This window comes from Sander lucioperca, chromosome 9, assembly GCF_008315115.2.
Source record: "Sander lucioperca isolate FBNREF2018 chromosome 9, SLUC_FBN_1.2, whole genome shotgun sequence".
Classification (NCBI taxonomy): Eukaryota; Metazoa; Chordata; class Actinopteri; order Perciformes; family Percidae; genus Sander; species Sander lucioperca.
In genome coordinates this window covers 38,355,862-38,369,664 of record NC_050181.1, presented here as the reverse complement: position 1 = coordinate 38,369,664, position 13,803 = coordinate 38,355,862, and the positions used below count along the sequence as shown (strand labels likewise).

Here is a 13,803-nt window from a genome sequence, read left to right as displayed (position 1 = left end):
TGTGAGACTGTGTGGAATGTGAACTGTGTTGTGTTGTTAGGTATATAACTTATACATGCACTGGTATTCTGCACAAATAAAGTCCCTAATGGATATATAAAGTTCAGTGGATTGAATTGAAATTTCTCTGAACGCTCAGCACTAAATTATCATGCCTAATGCATTTTCTATCTAGCGGCATATGTTGTGCTCTATAAAAAGTAGTAATAGGCCTAGAAGTTCAAAATGTGGTACACCATCTTATTATTTGAAATGTATTGACTTGTTTTAAGAAGAAGAAAAGCCATGAGAAAGTGATTTTACAGCAATTCTATATCGCTATAAAGGGAGGATGGGAATTGGAAGGGGTATGAGGAACAACTAGAGGTGTAATATATATTTTAATAAGAAACGGATTGTTAAATATAATATAATATAGGTATTTACTTTTATTTATTTATTGTATTTTATTATCACAGACTAAATAATGTAAAGTCGAGCCTGTTCTACATACTCCGGTACGGTAGGTGGCGGTATGGAAAAAAAAACACAGGGAAGAAGACGAAAAACACATCAACAAGGAAATACCGGTGTCTTATCAGAACTGATAATTTATTAAAGGACTCTGCAGCTTTTAGACTCACTTCGACTTCTCATTAATATTTATTGTGTGGTAGATGTAGATGCGTTTGCAGTAAGTGTACCCACACGGTCTGAGGCACTTTAGCTTTCATGCTGTAAAAACTACAACACGTGGATTCAGTGCGTGTTTACTTATTACACAGCCATTGGCTTTAACGAGGAATTCGTAAGTAGCCAAAGCCCGTGTGTGTGTGTGTGTGTGTGTGTGTGTGTGTCACAGTCTGAAATTAATGGAACTGTAACAAAAAAGTAAAGTGTAGCTGCTCCAAGTTATACACCATTTTGGTATACGTGTAGATATAATTTGCCGAATATACCCAAATTTGCCGCTCAAAAAGTCATTAAGTAATTTTGGGTTAGGGACGTCTGGGAGGGATTCTAATTTAGAGGCGTTCAGTCATAATTCCGCAGATGGTAGCTTTATAGTAGCTTTGGGACACTCAGTTTTTGGAAAAAAAATAATTTGGGACACTAAACTGCCCTGATAAATGAACTCTCAATTTCTGGCAGCGCCTAACAAGTGACCCTCAGTCACTTCAAGCTTTAAACAGCAGGAGGTAAACGGGGAGGGGAAACAAGTCGAGACTAATGGAGCATATGAGTACATGATGGTTCAAAGCTAGTAAACGTACTAGCCACAGTGAAAGTAGGGCTGAACGATTTGGGGAAAAATATCTAATTGCCTAATTTTCTTACCAGATATTGCGATTTAGCTACATATTTTTTTAGCTACATATTGCAACTTCTACGATCATGTTAAATAAACTAATACAAAATAAATGAAAGCTCCACTGAAAATAGGACATTTCTGTAAACAGTGTGTGTTATGTAACATTCCAGAGTTATGAAAACAGTAAATATAATAATGAAAAGAGGAATCAAAAATGTTCGACCAAATGTCACACCAAACATTCACATACATATTTCACATTCGATTAATCGCGGTCTTCACGATTAGCTAATTGCATTCTTATTAAAACGTGATTTCGCCCTAAATGAAAGCAGTTAAAACTGTTCTTTTCTGAAATGGAAACTATTTTGATTTTTCTTCTCACATTTACATGTCACAGAGAGCATGGAGTACCTACCCGATGACAACTCCAGGTACAAAGACGTTGACTACTGGGATGAAAGATACAAGACAGAGCAGAGTTATGATTGGTTGGGCAGATTCTCCAAATTCCAGCACCTTCTGGAAAAGCACGTCCAGAAAGAAGACTCTATTCTGATACTTGGTTAGTAGTCTCATGTTGTTCTGATTGCACAACACACAAAGATTACGCATCACTCGGTCAGAACATATTGCCAACATTTGGGGGCTTTCTGGTAAATTAGGGGTCCCCTAGTTCGAGTCAAGCAGGGGACTCTTGTTGCAAGTCACTCTTAAGTAGAAGTGGGAAGATGTTCAGTATGATACCTGAGTTTTGGTAACTTTATCAAAACAATCCTTTAATGGATACCATGCCTGTGACATGAAAACATGATTTTGTACAAAAAACATTTCCGTACAAGAGAAGCCAGGTGCTTAAAGTACAGTCTACAATTGGCAGAACTATGATACAAATTAGGAACTATCTGTAAAAAAGAACAACTTTCGGTACTTTTCGGTACAATTTTCGGTAGTCTGTACTATGGACACTTTTCAGTGTATTCTCTCTGTTAAGGACATTGAAGTTGAGTTTGTCATAATTTTTAAATGAGAAGCCACACTTTTATTAAAGATTTGTTTTGGCATTGATTAGACAGGAGAGCTGTAGATAGGAAAGGGGGAGGGAGAGAGAGACAGGGAATGACATGCAGCAAAGTGCCGTAGGTTGGAATCGCACACGCGGCCACTGCGGCAAAGACTGAGCCTCGGTACATAGGATGCACGCTCAACCAGGTGAGCTACCTAGGCGTCCCAGAAGCCACACTTTATTGCTCAAGAAACTGGAATCCCCTGGGCTTTGGAGGGGAATTTTGAAATGTGTCCACAAGATGTCACTATTCCCTTAAAAATAAACCCAGTTCTCTTGCACTCACTACCTGCAAAACTGTTTTTTAATTTGAAATGGCCCTCCTGCTCCCTAAACACGTAAACAGTTAGAGCGTAAACAGTTAGAGCATGAACATGGTGTTGTGGCCCCCGGACATAAAGCAGACCTGTATGTGAATTGGAGCTGCTCAAAATAAGCCAAGCAAAAAGCTGGTGGAGGCATTGTCACTATAAACACAAATTCTTCAGTGTTTTCCTCTTGGTTTGATATTTATTTTAAGCCAGAGTAAGAATGTATCTGTTCATCATTTGTGTATTCATTTGTTATTTGCCTACTATTGTTGATAAAGAGTGCACAGCTATGGACCTGTGTATTACAGTGGTTCTTAATTTGAGAACAAAAACAAGCAGTTTGTTCCCCGAGGTTGATGTAGTCACTTCTGATAGCATGCAGTAAGTTGCATCTTTGCAAAAGGCCAATATTCGATGGTTAAAAGTTTTTTTTAAAGAAGAAGTTTTAGTCATGCTTTTTGGTGTTTATCATCAGGATGAGTTAAATGCAGATGTATGTAGGCTGACATACCAGCTTCAAAGGTTTGTTGGAACAGTTATACCTCCACAGAAGCATAGATGGCTGTGGTGGTCTGTTTCTTTCTGATGCGAGCCTTGTTTATGCATACTCAGTGGTGTGTGTGTGTGTGTGTGTGTGTGTGTGTGTGTGTGTGTGTGTGTGTGTGTGTGTGTGTGTGTGTGTGTGCTTTGTTAGGGGAGGTTTGTTAAAGTTGTGTCAGGGAGTGACAGGTTGGGCTTTTCACTCGACAAAATACTCCCTGTTTTGCTTTTGTCTAATTCCTGCAAGACTACAGTGCCCGTATACAGACAGGTTTATGATACTTAGAGGTTTTTTTATGTGGATGTAATGGTCTGTTTAAAATATTTCTAGGTGAGAACATTGACAGACAGATGGACACAGATAGTATACAGCCTCACTTTTTCAATGTGTGTCTTAAGGTGCTGACACACAGAGCCGATTATCGGCCGTTGGACAGTCTGGCGAGGTCGGTGACTCGAGTGTGTTCGGTGTGTTGCGTGCCGTCGTCCGTCGGAGGAGCTGTCGGCCTTTATATTGACATGCTCAGTCGGAGACAGGGCAGTCGGGACTCACCCGGAAATGGCGAGCGGATGAGCCTCTCAAAATCTGACGAAAATCTTGTCGATCTGAAATGAAGACAGATTTAGCAACTGCATGGCCTATTTCTCGCTTAAAATGTTTTCAGAAACACGTTTCGGTGAACTATTTTAGTACAATATGAGATTGTATTCTGAACAAGCCGCCATGACAGTCTGGCTGTGAATTTCCGGAGAAAAAAGACCCACGTGACGCGTTCGTCCTATCAGCTGCCGGTTTTCATTTTCTGGGAAACAATACAGAGAAGCGCCGCCTGCTGCTATGGAGACGTATTACGCTCAGAGCGTACGCTCAAGTCGGCGTCGCCTCAGTGTGTTTTGAGGCATTTTTTTGGACCTCGGGGACCCGACTGATCAGTCCGACTGGCTTTTCTGCTGACGGTCAGCCGTCTGGTTGGTGTGTAAGCACCTTTAGGCACACCTACAGCAATGAGGGCTCTGGAGTCTGATATATAAAATATTTTCTCTTGCTTCTCTCCTGTGTTACACTGCAGCAGGCAACACCAGGGAAGAGCACTTTCTGCACGCTGATTTAAACCCAAAGGAGAGCCATCGCTTGAGAGCTCTCATCTTGGAGGGCATCTCTCTCTGTCTGTCTGTCTATGTCTTTCTCTCTCTCTCTCTCTCTCTCTCTCTATATCTATCTATCTATCTATCTATCTCTCTATCTCTCTATCTCTCTCCTCTCGCCAGATCATTGAATCAGCACGTGTTGTCGTTCATATGCACAGAGAAGCAGCTATGTAGGGAAGCCTGAGATGTGTGAACCCCTTAGTTGTTGTATAGATATGAATAGCTCTGAAAAGCACTTAGATATCTCCACGCTTGGACAAACGCCTGCTCTGTAAATCCAAAGGGACTATTGTCTCTCGTATAAAAATGACACAATTAATTACCATCCTTATAGGGGGAGCGGGGCATAATTTGGCAGAGAGGAGGGAAGATGTAAAGGAAGACTTGAGGCGCCACCACGCTGTTTGTATGTGTGTGATGAGTGGATAGAGGAAAGAGAGATGGAAGGGAGGTAAATAACTAATCAGGTTTGGGCCACTTAACTGTCTCAGATGGAGGTCATTTCCATTAAGACACAGCACAGAGAGAACGATACAAGGGAGGGAGGTATGCATAGATGGGCCGAGCTGGAGTGATTTGCTGCACGCTGATGATGATGTCTTTCTTCTTCCTTCGTTTATCTGTACAGTTTCATACATGTATTTTGCAGACATCCTCAGCCTTCATTTACCTGTTTTCTCCCCACCGCACTTCTTTCAGCCTGCTTTTTTGAAATCTGGAGAGACTGGCTTCACCATCACACTGTTCTTGCTAACCCACTTCTGCCTTTCAGTATTATTCTTTCTTTGTCATGAACTCCTACTCAGGATTGTATGTGGTTATAGTCTAGATGGGAAGACTAGAGACTAAATATTGTAAGCAAGCATGATCACACAGTGTAATCACTCTATTTTATGTTTTATTCAAAAGAGAAATGAGTGGTGCTACTGAATTTATTTAATCAATTACCAACTTTATGGCAGCATTAGAATAATAATAGTTCTTAAAAAGGATAAGTCTGGTAATATTCTATATCCAGGAAATTGCCTTATTTATTCTTTGTGACATTCTATGTTTTTCGTATTGTCAACAAATCTCATGAAAAGACCAAAACCAACAATAAATTGTTATGACTAACAAGGAGTGTTGAGTATCCAAAGCCTGATAGAACGCCATCCTTGAAACACATAACACATAATTGGGCACACAGTTGCACGTGATAACATGTTTCTTCATTATAATAAACTCAGGCATTTTAGTTTATTTTGAGCCAGTCCCACACACATCATACTGCTGCTAAATACTCACTAGTAGAGATATGAAGATATTTAAAATATCAAAACTATAAAAAAAATGTCTATGGTATATATATATATATATATATATATATATATATATATATATATATATATATATATATTGTTTTTCTCGCAGTGTCAAAAAACAGCGGCCAAACTTCTTTACGGCAATATTAACGTCATTTGGACGATGCTTGGACGTTCTGATCCTCGCACGTTATGTTCATTTTGCACTAAAGATTGTTATAAAATGAGAAAGTACTCATTATTTTTCATTTGTCAAGTATTTCTTTCACACGAGTACACAAAAATAGGCTTCACCATGTGGTTATTTCATTTATTGAATTACCAGAAAACATGCTATATCGTCATACATATCGTCATCGAGATATGAAATAACCTATATCAGGATAGAAGATTTTGGCCATATCACCCAGCCCTTCTCACTAGTTCTAGTCTAGTTTCCAAAAATATACATATAATTTACTGCTGTTGAAATTACGATTGATACTTTTTTAAAATGAAAATGAAAGATTTATGTCTTCAGTTTGTCTGAAGACATAAATGTCTCTTCTACAGCACTGTAGCCATGTTCACTCTATCTTGTCTACTTCCTGCTAACTGGTACTAAATCACTTGGTAACTGTGTTTTTTATTAGTAGATACAGTATTGATCCTCTAGTCCCTCATGATAACCAAGGTGGTAAAATCATTCATAATAGCATATCCTGTTTAGAAGCTGCACTGCCCACTCAGACACCTACGTTCACCACAATGACAATAGGTCAGTATTGTTTCTGTTAAAATGATGCAGAAACTTGCTTATTTAGAGTACAGTAACATTTCTTGGAATAATAATAATATGGACAACCAGTGATGGCCTAAAGGTTAGAGAAGCGAGCTTATGCCCGGGAGGTTGTCGGTTTAATCCCCAGACTGACAGGATACAATCTGGGTGGGGAAAGTGAAAGAGCAGCACTTGCCCTTGAGCAAGGCCCCTAACCCTAACCGCTCCACTGGAGCTGCTCAGTGGCCAGCAGATCAGACTGTGGTTGTATTGGGCAGCTTCCAGGTATGAATGAGGAACTGTGTGAATGTGATCAGGGTGTTCCTGCAAAAGAGAGGCTTCCTCTCAGGTAAAATAAAATAAATAAAAATGCACTTGTATTGGCAATGTACATATACAGTATATTGGAAGTGTGATGGCTTAGGCGTACCAATAGGCCTACGGTTATGGAACAGGACGTAGTGAAACAAATATGCCACTGGCAGATTCAGGTTTTTGAATGGAAAGTAAACTCCAGCATTGATAATAGTGGAATATTATTCAGAGCTGCAAAGATTAATCGATTAGTTGTCAACTATGAAATTAATCACCAACTATTTTGATAATCGATTAATTGTTTCAGTCATTCTTTATAAAGATTCTCTGATCCCCCTTTCTTAAATCTGAATATGTTCTAGTTTATTCACTCCTCTATGACAGTCAACTGAATATCTTGGTGAGTTGGGGACAAAACCAGACATTTGAGGACGTCTTCTTGGGCTTTGGGAAAGCACTAATCAACATTTTTTTCCCATATTCTGACATTATATAGACCAAACAACTAATCGACTAATCGAAAAAATAATCGACAGATTAATCAACAGTGAAAATAATGGTTAGTTGTAGCCCTAATATTATTTTTAAAGTACTGTGTGTGGCTCACCATAATGTGACATAACCATGCTGATTTCTGGCTGGGCCGGCTGAAGGCCTGGGGTGGTGTGTGTCACAGCATTGCGTCAAGCAGTCCCTGACCCTCCACCTGACCTCTATGTCTGTTAGCAACATTACCGAGCATTAGCGATGATCAGCTCACACGGTCCAGTTCCTGCCTGCCGCACATAGCCACGGCTCCTTCTTTTATGGCTTGCTCCGGGCTGCTGTCAGTGATGTAATGATCCCACGTCTCCAAGTGATCAGAGGTCATGCCTCGGTCCCCAAGGCGAGGGGTGATGATGTAATGACTCTGTTCTATAGCAGTGAGTGGGGCTGAGATGTGTGTGAGGTGGTGTCCTGGGAGTTTCCATCTGCCTACCATGTTGTCTACATGTAAATAGAGTGGTAAAGAGGGCATGACGCACACATCGCCACAGTCAGACCAGGAACACCTACCTTTCATGGACCACAGGGCTGCTAACACGTGTGTGTGTGTGTGTGTGTAGGTGTGTTTTGGCATCAAAACATTTCAGGAATATTTTTTTTATGTGCAAAAAGTTATTAAGGATAAAACTCATTACTGAAACTTTTTCAGAACTAGACATCCACACACACACACACACACACACACACACACACACACACACACACACACACACACACACACACACTGCGTTTCACGATCTTTGTGGGGACCCATCATTGACATAATGCATTCCCTAACCTTAACCATCACAACTAAATGCCTAACCTTAACCCTTACCCTCACTCTAACCATAACCTAATTCTAACCCTAATCCTAAAACCAAGTCTTAACCCTCAAACAGCCCTTTAAAGTTGTGGGGTCCAGCATTTTGGCCCCACAAAGCTGTCCGGACCCCACAAGTATACTTTATTCCCGGGTTTTGGACCCCATGAATATAGTTAAACAAGAACACACACACACACACACACACACACACACACACACACACACACACACACACACACACACACACACACACACTTTACAGTTGTTGTTAAAGTTTGAAGTTATGGGTTTGCTGCATGTCTATTGATGGTTGTTTAAATGCTGCCCGCTGGCTTTGTTTTGTTGTTTTAACTGGTAGGCTTTTTATGGATGTGTGTGCAAGTATGTATTTATATTTTATGCTCCACATTGAAGCTGAAACAATTAGCTGATTAATCGATTAGTCAATTCACAGAATATTAACGTGCAAACATTTTGAAATTGATTATCATTTAAGTAATTTCTGAGCAGAAATGTCAACATTTGCTGGTAGCAGCCTCTCAAATGTGAAGATGCTGCCACTTCTTGTCCTTTACGAAAGGAAGCTGAAAATCTTTTGAGTGCAAAAGCTCATTCTTGACCTTGAAAATAGTAGTTAACACAAACATCTTGGTTGCACAATGCCCTCTGGCGATCTTTTTCCGGAGCTTTCAGTTGGATCTCAGGGTATTGATGACATATTAGCAAACTTCTGCATCACTCCCTGATATTTTTTTTTGGGATAACAAGCAATTTGAGGGTGCCATTTTGGGCATCTTTAATAGGCATAGTCCGCTATTTTCTAACATTTAATACAACTGATTAATCAGGAGTATAATCAGCAAGATTAATTGATAATGGAAATCCCTTTTGCTGCAGCCCCATTGCACATGTAATCTACTGAAAGAGTATGTTTTACCTTCCCTAAATGTCCTGCATTGCTGCCTCTATTTAGCTCACCCACTGACATCATTGTCCTGCCACTTTCTGGGTTCCTTCAGCTCCTGAGGGTGACATAAGCGGTGTTCATTGGCAACGGAATCCAGAAATACCATGAGTGTGACTGTTTAGTCAGCTGTTGTGTGAATATGTATGGCCCAGTGCTCTGACAACAAGTAGTAGTAGTAGATAACATTATTGTCCCCGTGGGGCTGTTGGGTTTGCGGCACAGTCGCAAGGCACTTCATGACAGGACATCAGACATATGATACAAAGGCAGGACAGAAACGACGCCTAGATGGCAGTAGTTTAAAATGAGATGCCAGGGGTGTGTGTAGTCATATACAATGTTATTGGCCTTTCTCACCAGTCTGTCTTTGTAAATGTGTTCAATGCTCGGTAGTGTTATCCCAAGTAACTTGTGTGACTTCTGTGACTCAGTGGCATTTCCGAACCAGCAGATAATACAGCAAGTTAAAATACTTTCAATAAAAGCAGTATAAAACATTTGGAGCATTTTTTTTATTGACATTAATAACATTATGCCTTTAATAAAGAACATTACCACATGCTAGCAACCATGTAAAGTCTTCCCTCTGTCACCCTCTCTGACTCTCCCATGCCCCATCTTGCTCATTCATTCATTCCTCAGACCCATCCCCTTCTCTCCCCCCCTACCCCTTTTCCTTGTCGACCATTGCCTCACTTATGCCTTCCCTGTCCTCCCCTTTGCCTACTTGTCAGTATTTGGTATCATAGACGTCCACCTGTGTGCCTGGAGCCCGTCCGGCTATATATAGCCGGAGCTATTGAGATCTGTCGGAGCTGCACTTTTCACAGGACAGTCCAACTGTTGGTGGGCTATTTTGTTGAGCTACGGCTCATTCAGAAATTGGCATCCCAGTAAAGACTTGCACATTTCGCGAGTATCTATCAGCCACTACTACTGTTTGATCTTTGTTATATTCTTGAGTATTATATTGCAATATTAAATGTGTTGATATGTGTAATAGACATAATTGTAATGTAGTGTAATATTATCGTAGCTTGAGAAAGCTGTGCTGCTGAGTAAAATCCTCCCACCTCATGCTGGAAGATTCTGCAGGTCAGACATGCAGTTTTAAGTACAGTACAAGAGTGTACTGTTAGTTTGTAAACCTATGCAGTACATGTCGAACTGGAGGAACATATAGGCTGAGCAGGAGGATTTTGTTTTTTTCCGTGTTAACGGGGAGATGGGGTGACAGTCCTCTCACTTCCCTTTTTTTTTCCTGCACTGATAGACATGCACACACATGCGTGTATACACACACACACACACACACACACACACACACACACACACACACACACACACACACACACACACACACACACACACACACACACACACACACACACACACTCTGACCCGAAATGCTGATGGGATGGAAAGTCACTGGCAACACAGAAAACATGGGGGGAGAGCGGGAGATATTTGAAGTCAGGAGTTATGTCTTAGCAGCTGTCAGAAGACCAAGCTGATATCAGATATGCTGTTGCTAATGGGAAGTTCATCCCTCATTTTTCCCTCTCTTCCCTCATCCCCTCATTTTTTCACTTATCATCCCCTCTATTTTCTCCTTCCAGCTCTTCCTCCTATCGTATCGCTCACTCTCTGCACAGGCAAGCTCGTCAGCATTCACACTGCAGGAAATGCATTTTCTAGTCAGCATTCACACTATTGTTATTGTATTCTTTGCTACAGAAACCAAAGCACATGCATGCACACACCTCCTCCTCACACTTGGAAAAACAACGCTAAAGAGGTTGTGAGGAACAGGCAGCTTTCAGAGGAATAATACAACTGAGGGACAAGCCTTGGCCATTTTAACGCTTGCCCTTCCTTTTATTGATTGCAGCCCATCCTTCCTGTGGCGTATGGAGGTGGAGCACGTCTGATCAGATAGGCTTGTATCAGCTCTGTCCTCTCCTGTCACTGCCCCAGTTTGTGCTGGCAGTTGCCAAACAGCTTATCCACAGTGGCGTTCAAGGAATATATGTGTTGTATGTATTTAACAGTGGCCTAATTTTGATGTGATTGCATGTTCCCAGAGGCTCTGACAGTGTCTGATAAGTTTATATGTATGTGTCTTGCATTGATGGTACAAAAGGATTTGCATGTCTTGTTGGGTAATGATGAACAGCAATGAGGTAGTGATATTGTGTTGCATTGGTTTTGGATTTAACAGTTTGTCAGGAACAAGGTAGTGCGGAGATGAATGGAGCTGCTTGACTAACAAAGGCAGTAGAGGTTGTTTAGTCTGCAGTGTCCTCTGGCCTCAACCAGAGGGAAATTAGTCTCTCTCTCACACACACACACACACACACACACAGTCGATGCAAACAAAATTCTGTACATCACTGCACTGTCTGTCTTTAGCTAGATGTGCTGAAACATCTGCAGCTGATACAAAACTGCAGTAGATGAGGTGTTGTGTAAATGGAGGGTGGGTTGAATGAATGAATGAATGACAGAAAGAGGAACGGAGGAGGAGAATGTATTTTGAAGCGTATGGTTTATTACTCCCAATTCTCTGCCCTCCTCTCTCTGTCTCTCTCTCCTCTCTACCTTCCCCTTTTCTAAGCATCTGGATTGGCCCTCGCCATGCAGCAGTCAGTACAGGAAAGGCAACCCCCTCTCCTCGACTTTTTGCCGCTGTAAGGAGTGGTGATGTTTATGAATGAGCCTCAGAGCCGCAGAATGTGAATGAAAAATAAGAGAGGGAGCGAGCAGATAGGGGTGCAGGCTGAATGAAATGCAGCAAATCGGGGAAGAAAAATGGAGGAAGGATGCTGAATGAAAATCACAAGGGTTGGAGGGAGCAGAGGAGGGGAGCAGGGGAGAGGGTGTGGTGGCTGTCAATAGAAATGAGGAGAATGTAAAATTTTATTGAAGCGATAGCCACGCTTCAATTGCTGTGTCCCTTTAGAGCTGTTGTATGTGTGTCAATGCCCCCCCCTCACAGGTATGCAGATCAGGGAGGATGCCTAGACCGATGGCTTTTTTTCCTATGAGCCAAAGGAACCTCCACTACCTAACTAACCCACATGCACAGCTTTCTCTGAAAGCTGGTCCTCCGTGCTTTGAATAATAACAGGGTTACCGGGGCAACCAGGCTAGGATGATCGATGGGCCTGGCCCTGATAAACGGAGCACAGAGGGAGTGCGCCTGTGTGTGTGTCTGTGTGTCACAGGGTTTCTGATGTCGCAATGGGAGTTTCTTTGTTCTGGGACAATTAGAAGCTATCTTATTATCAAATCTCTTCCAACCTGAGATTATACAGTATCTGTGTGTGTGTGTGTGTGTGTAAGGGGTGGGGGGTGTATGTAGACTACACAGAGACACAGGCTCACAGGTTGCATGCGTATGTATTTGTTTGTGTGTGGAGAGTGACTCCGTTCTCAGTGACACTGAACGTCCTTGGTGAGAGGGCTTGTGCAGGCGGACTGTGTGGATGACCACGCACACTACACACACTCTCCTGACTTATTCACTTATGATAATAATATGACCATTGGAAGGTGAGGGACTGTTACTCAACCCCACACAGAGTGCAAATTATATAGCCAGCCACTGAGTCACACTTGCTACTTGATTTGATTAAATACGTGCTGAATACAGTTATGTTTTTTGTCTGCTAAGCTAGCATGTTGGAAAACATAAAATGGGTTGGGTGAGGAAGAACAGAGCTGTAAAAGATGTAAGGATAGTGCAAGTGATGAAGCAAGAATCTTTTAGAGAATTACGCTTCAGAAAGTGCAGTGAAACTCATTATGAATCTGAGCAGTTTTTTAGTAATATCCGTTTGTTAGCACATCTGTATATCTACAGTAAAGCTGCAAAGATTAATCGATTAGTTGTCAACTTTTAAATGAATCGCCAACTATTTTGATAATCGATTAGTCTGTTTTAGTAATTTTTTAAGACAAAAGTAAAATTCTTTGATTCCAGCTTGTTAAATGTGAATATTTTCTTGTTTCTTCTCTCCTCTGTGACAGTAAACTGAATATCTTTGAGTTGTGGACAGAACAAGAAATTTGAGGACGTTGTCTTGGGCTTTTGGGAAACACTGATCCACATTATTCACCATTTTCTGACTAATCTTTTCTCATTGAGAAAATAATCAACAGATTAATCGACTATGAAAATAATCGTTAGTTGCAGCTATATATATATATATATATATATATATATATACACACACACATATATATGCTTTTTCTTATTTGTATTGTATGCTTATTAAATGTATACTCTGAGTTCATCTCCCTCAAAAAGTAGTCCACTTTAGAACTACGGTGAATAACGTTAGCTCAGCTGTAGCTAAATAGTTTCTATAGCAACCACAGTCTGGGTCAGTTGTCATTGTCAGTCTATCCTTCTGGTGGCTCTTCCACTCGGTGAAAACCTTGATAGCAAAGGCAGTTGCCTTTTTCGTGTTTGATTCAAGGGCCCCGTCTTCAAGTGTACGCAGCTCCTCATCTGTCAGATCTCGGAAACAGGTACCCTGGGCCTTGTCTTTTTCTGTTGTCATTCCGTTGTCCTCGTCGCTCTTTAACCAGTCCTCAAATGTCTTCCCTCCTCCAAATATATTAAAATTGACAATAAATTTGTCCATTTTTAAAACACTGTAATGTTTAGAACTACGGCGAATAACGTTAGCTCAACTGTAGCTCACGTTAATTAGTTTCTATAGCAACCACACAAGGCTGCAT

The 13,803-nt window shown here is 41.1% G+C and overlaps 1 protein-coding gene across 2 annotated transcripts in view; it reads left to right on the top strand.

Moving 5' to 3' along the window:
* The first annotated feature begins 524 nt into the window (after nt 1-524).
* The window catches only part of ece2a (endothelin converting enzyme 2a), an 83,839-nt gene continuing 70,560 nt past the window's right edge, over nt 525-13,803 (top strand). For both annotated transcript variants that reach the window (XR_004101854.2, XM_031281246.2), the window contains exons 1-2: nt 525-787; nt 1,692-1,856. Coding sequence is in view for 1 of the 2 variants with exons in the window: in XM_031281246.2 (XP_031137106.1) it covers nt 1,697-1,856 (160 nt within the window). In the remaining variant the exon portion in view is untranslated. The remainder of the gene's footprint in view (nt 788-1,691; nt 1,857-13,803) is intronic.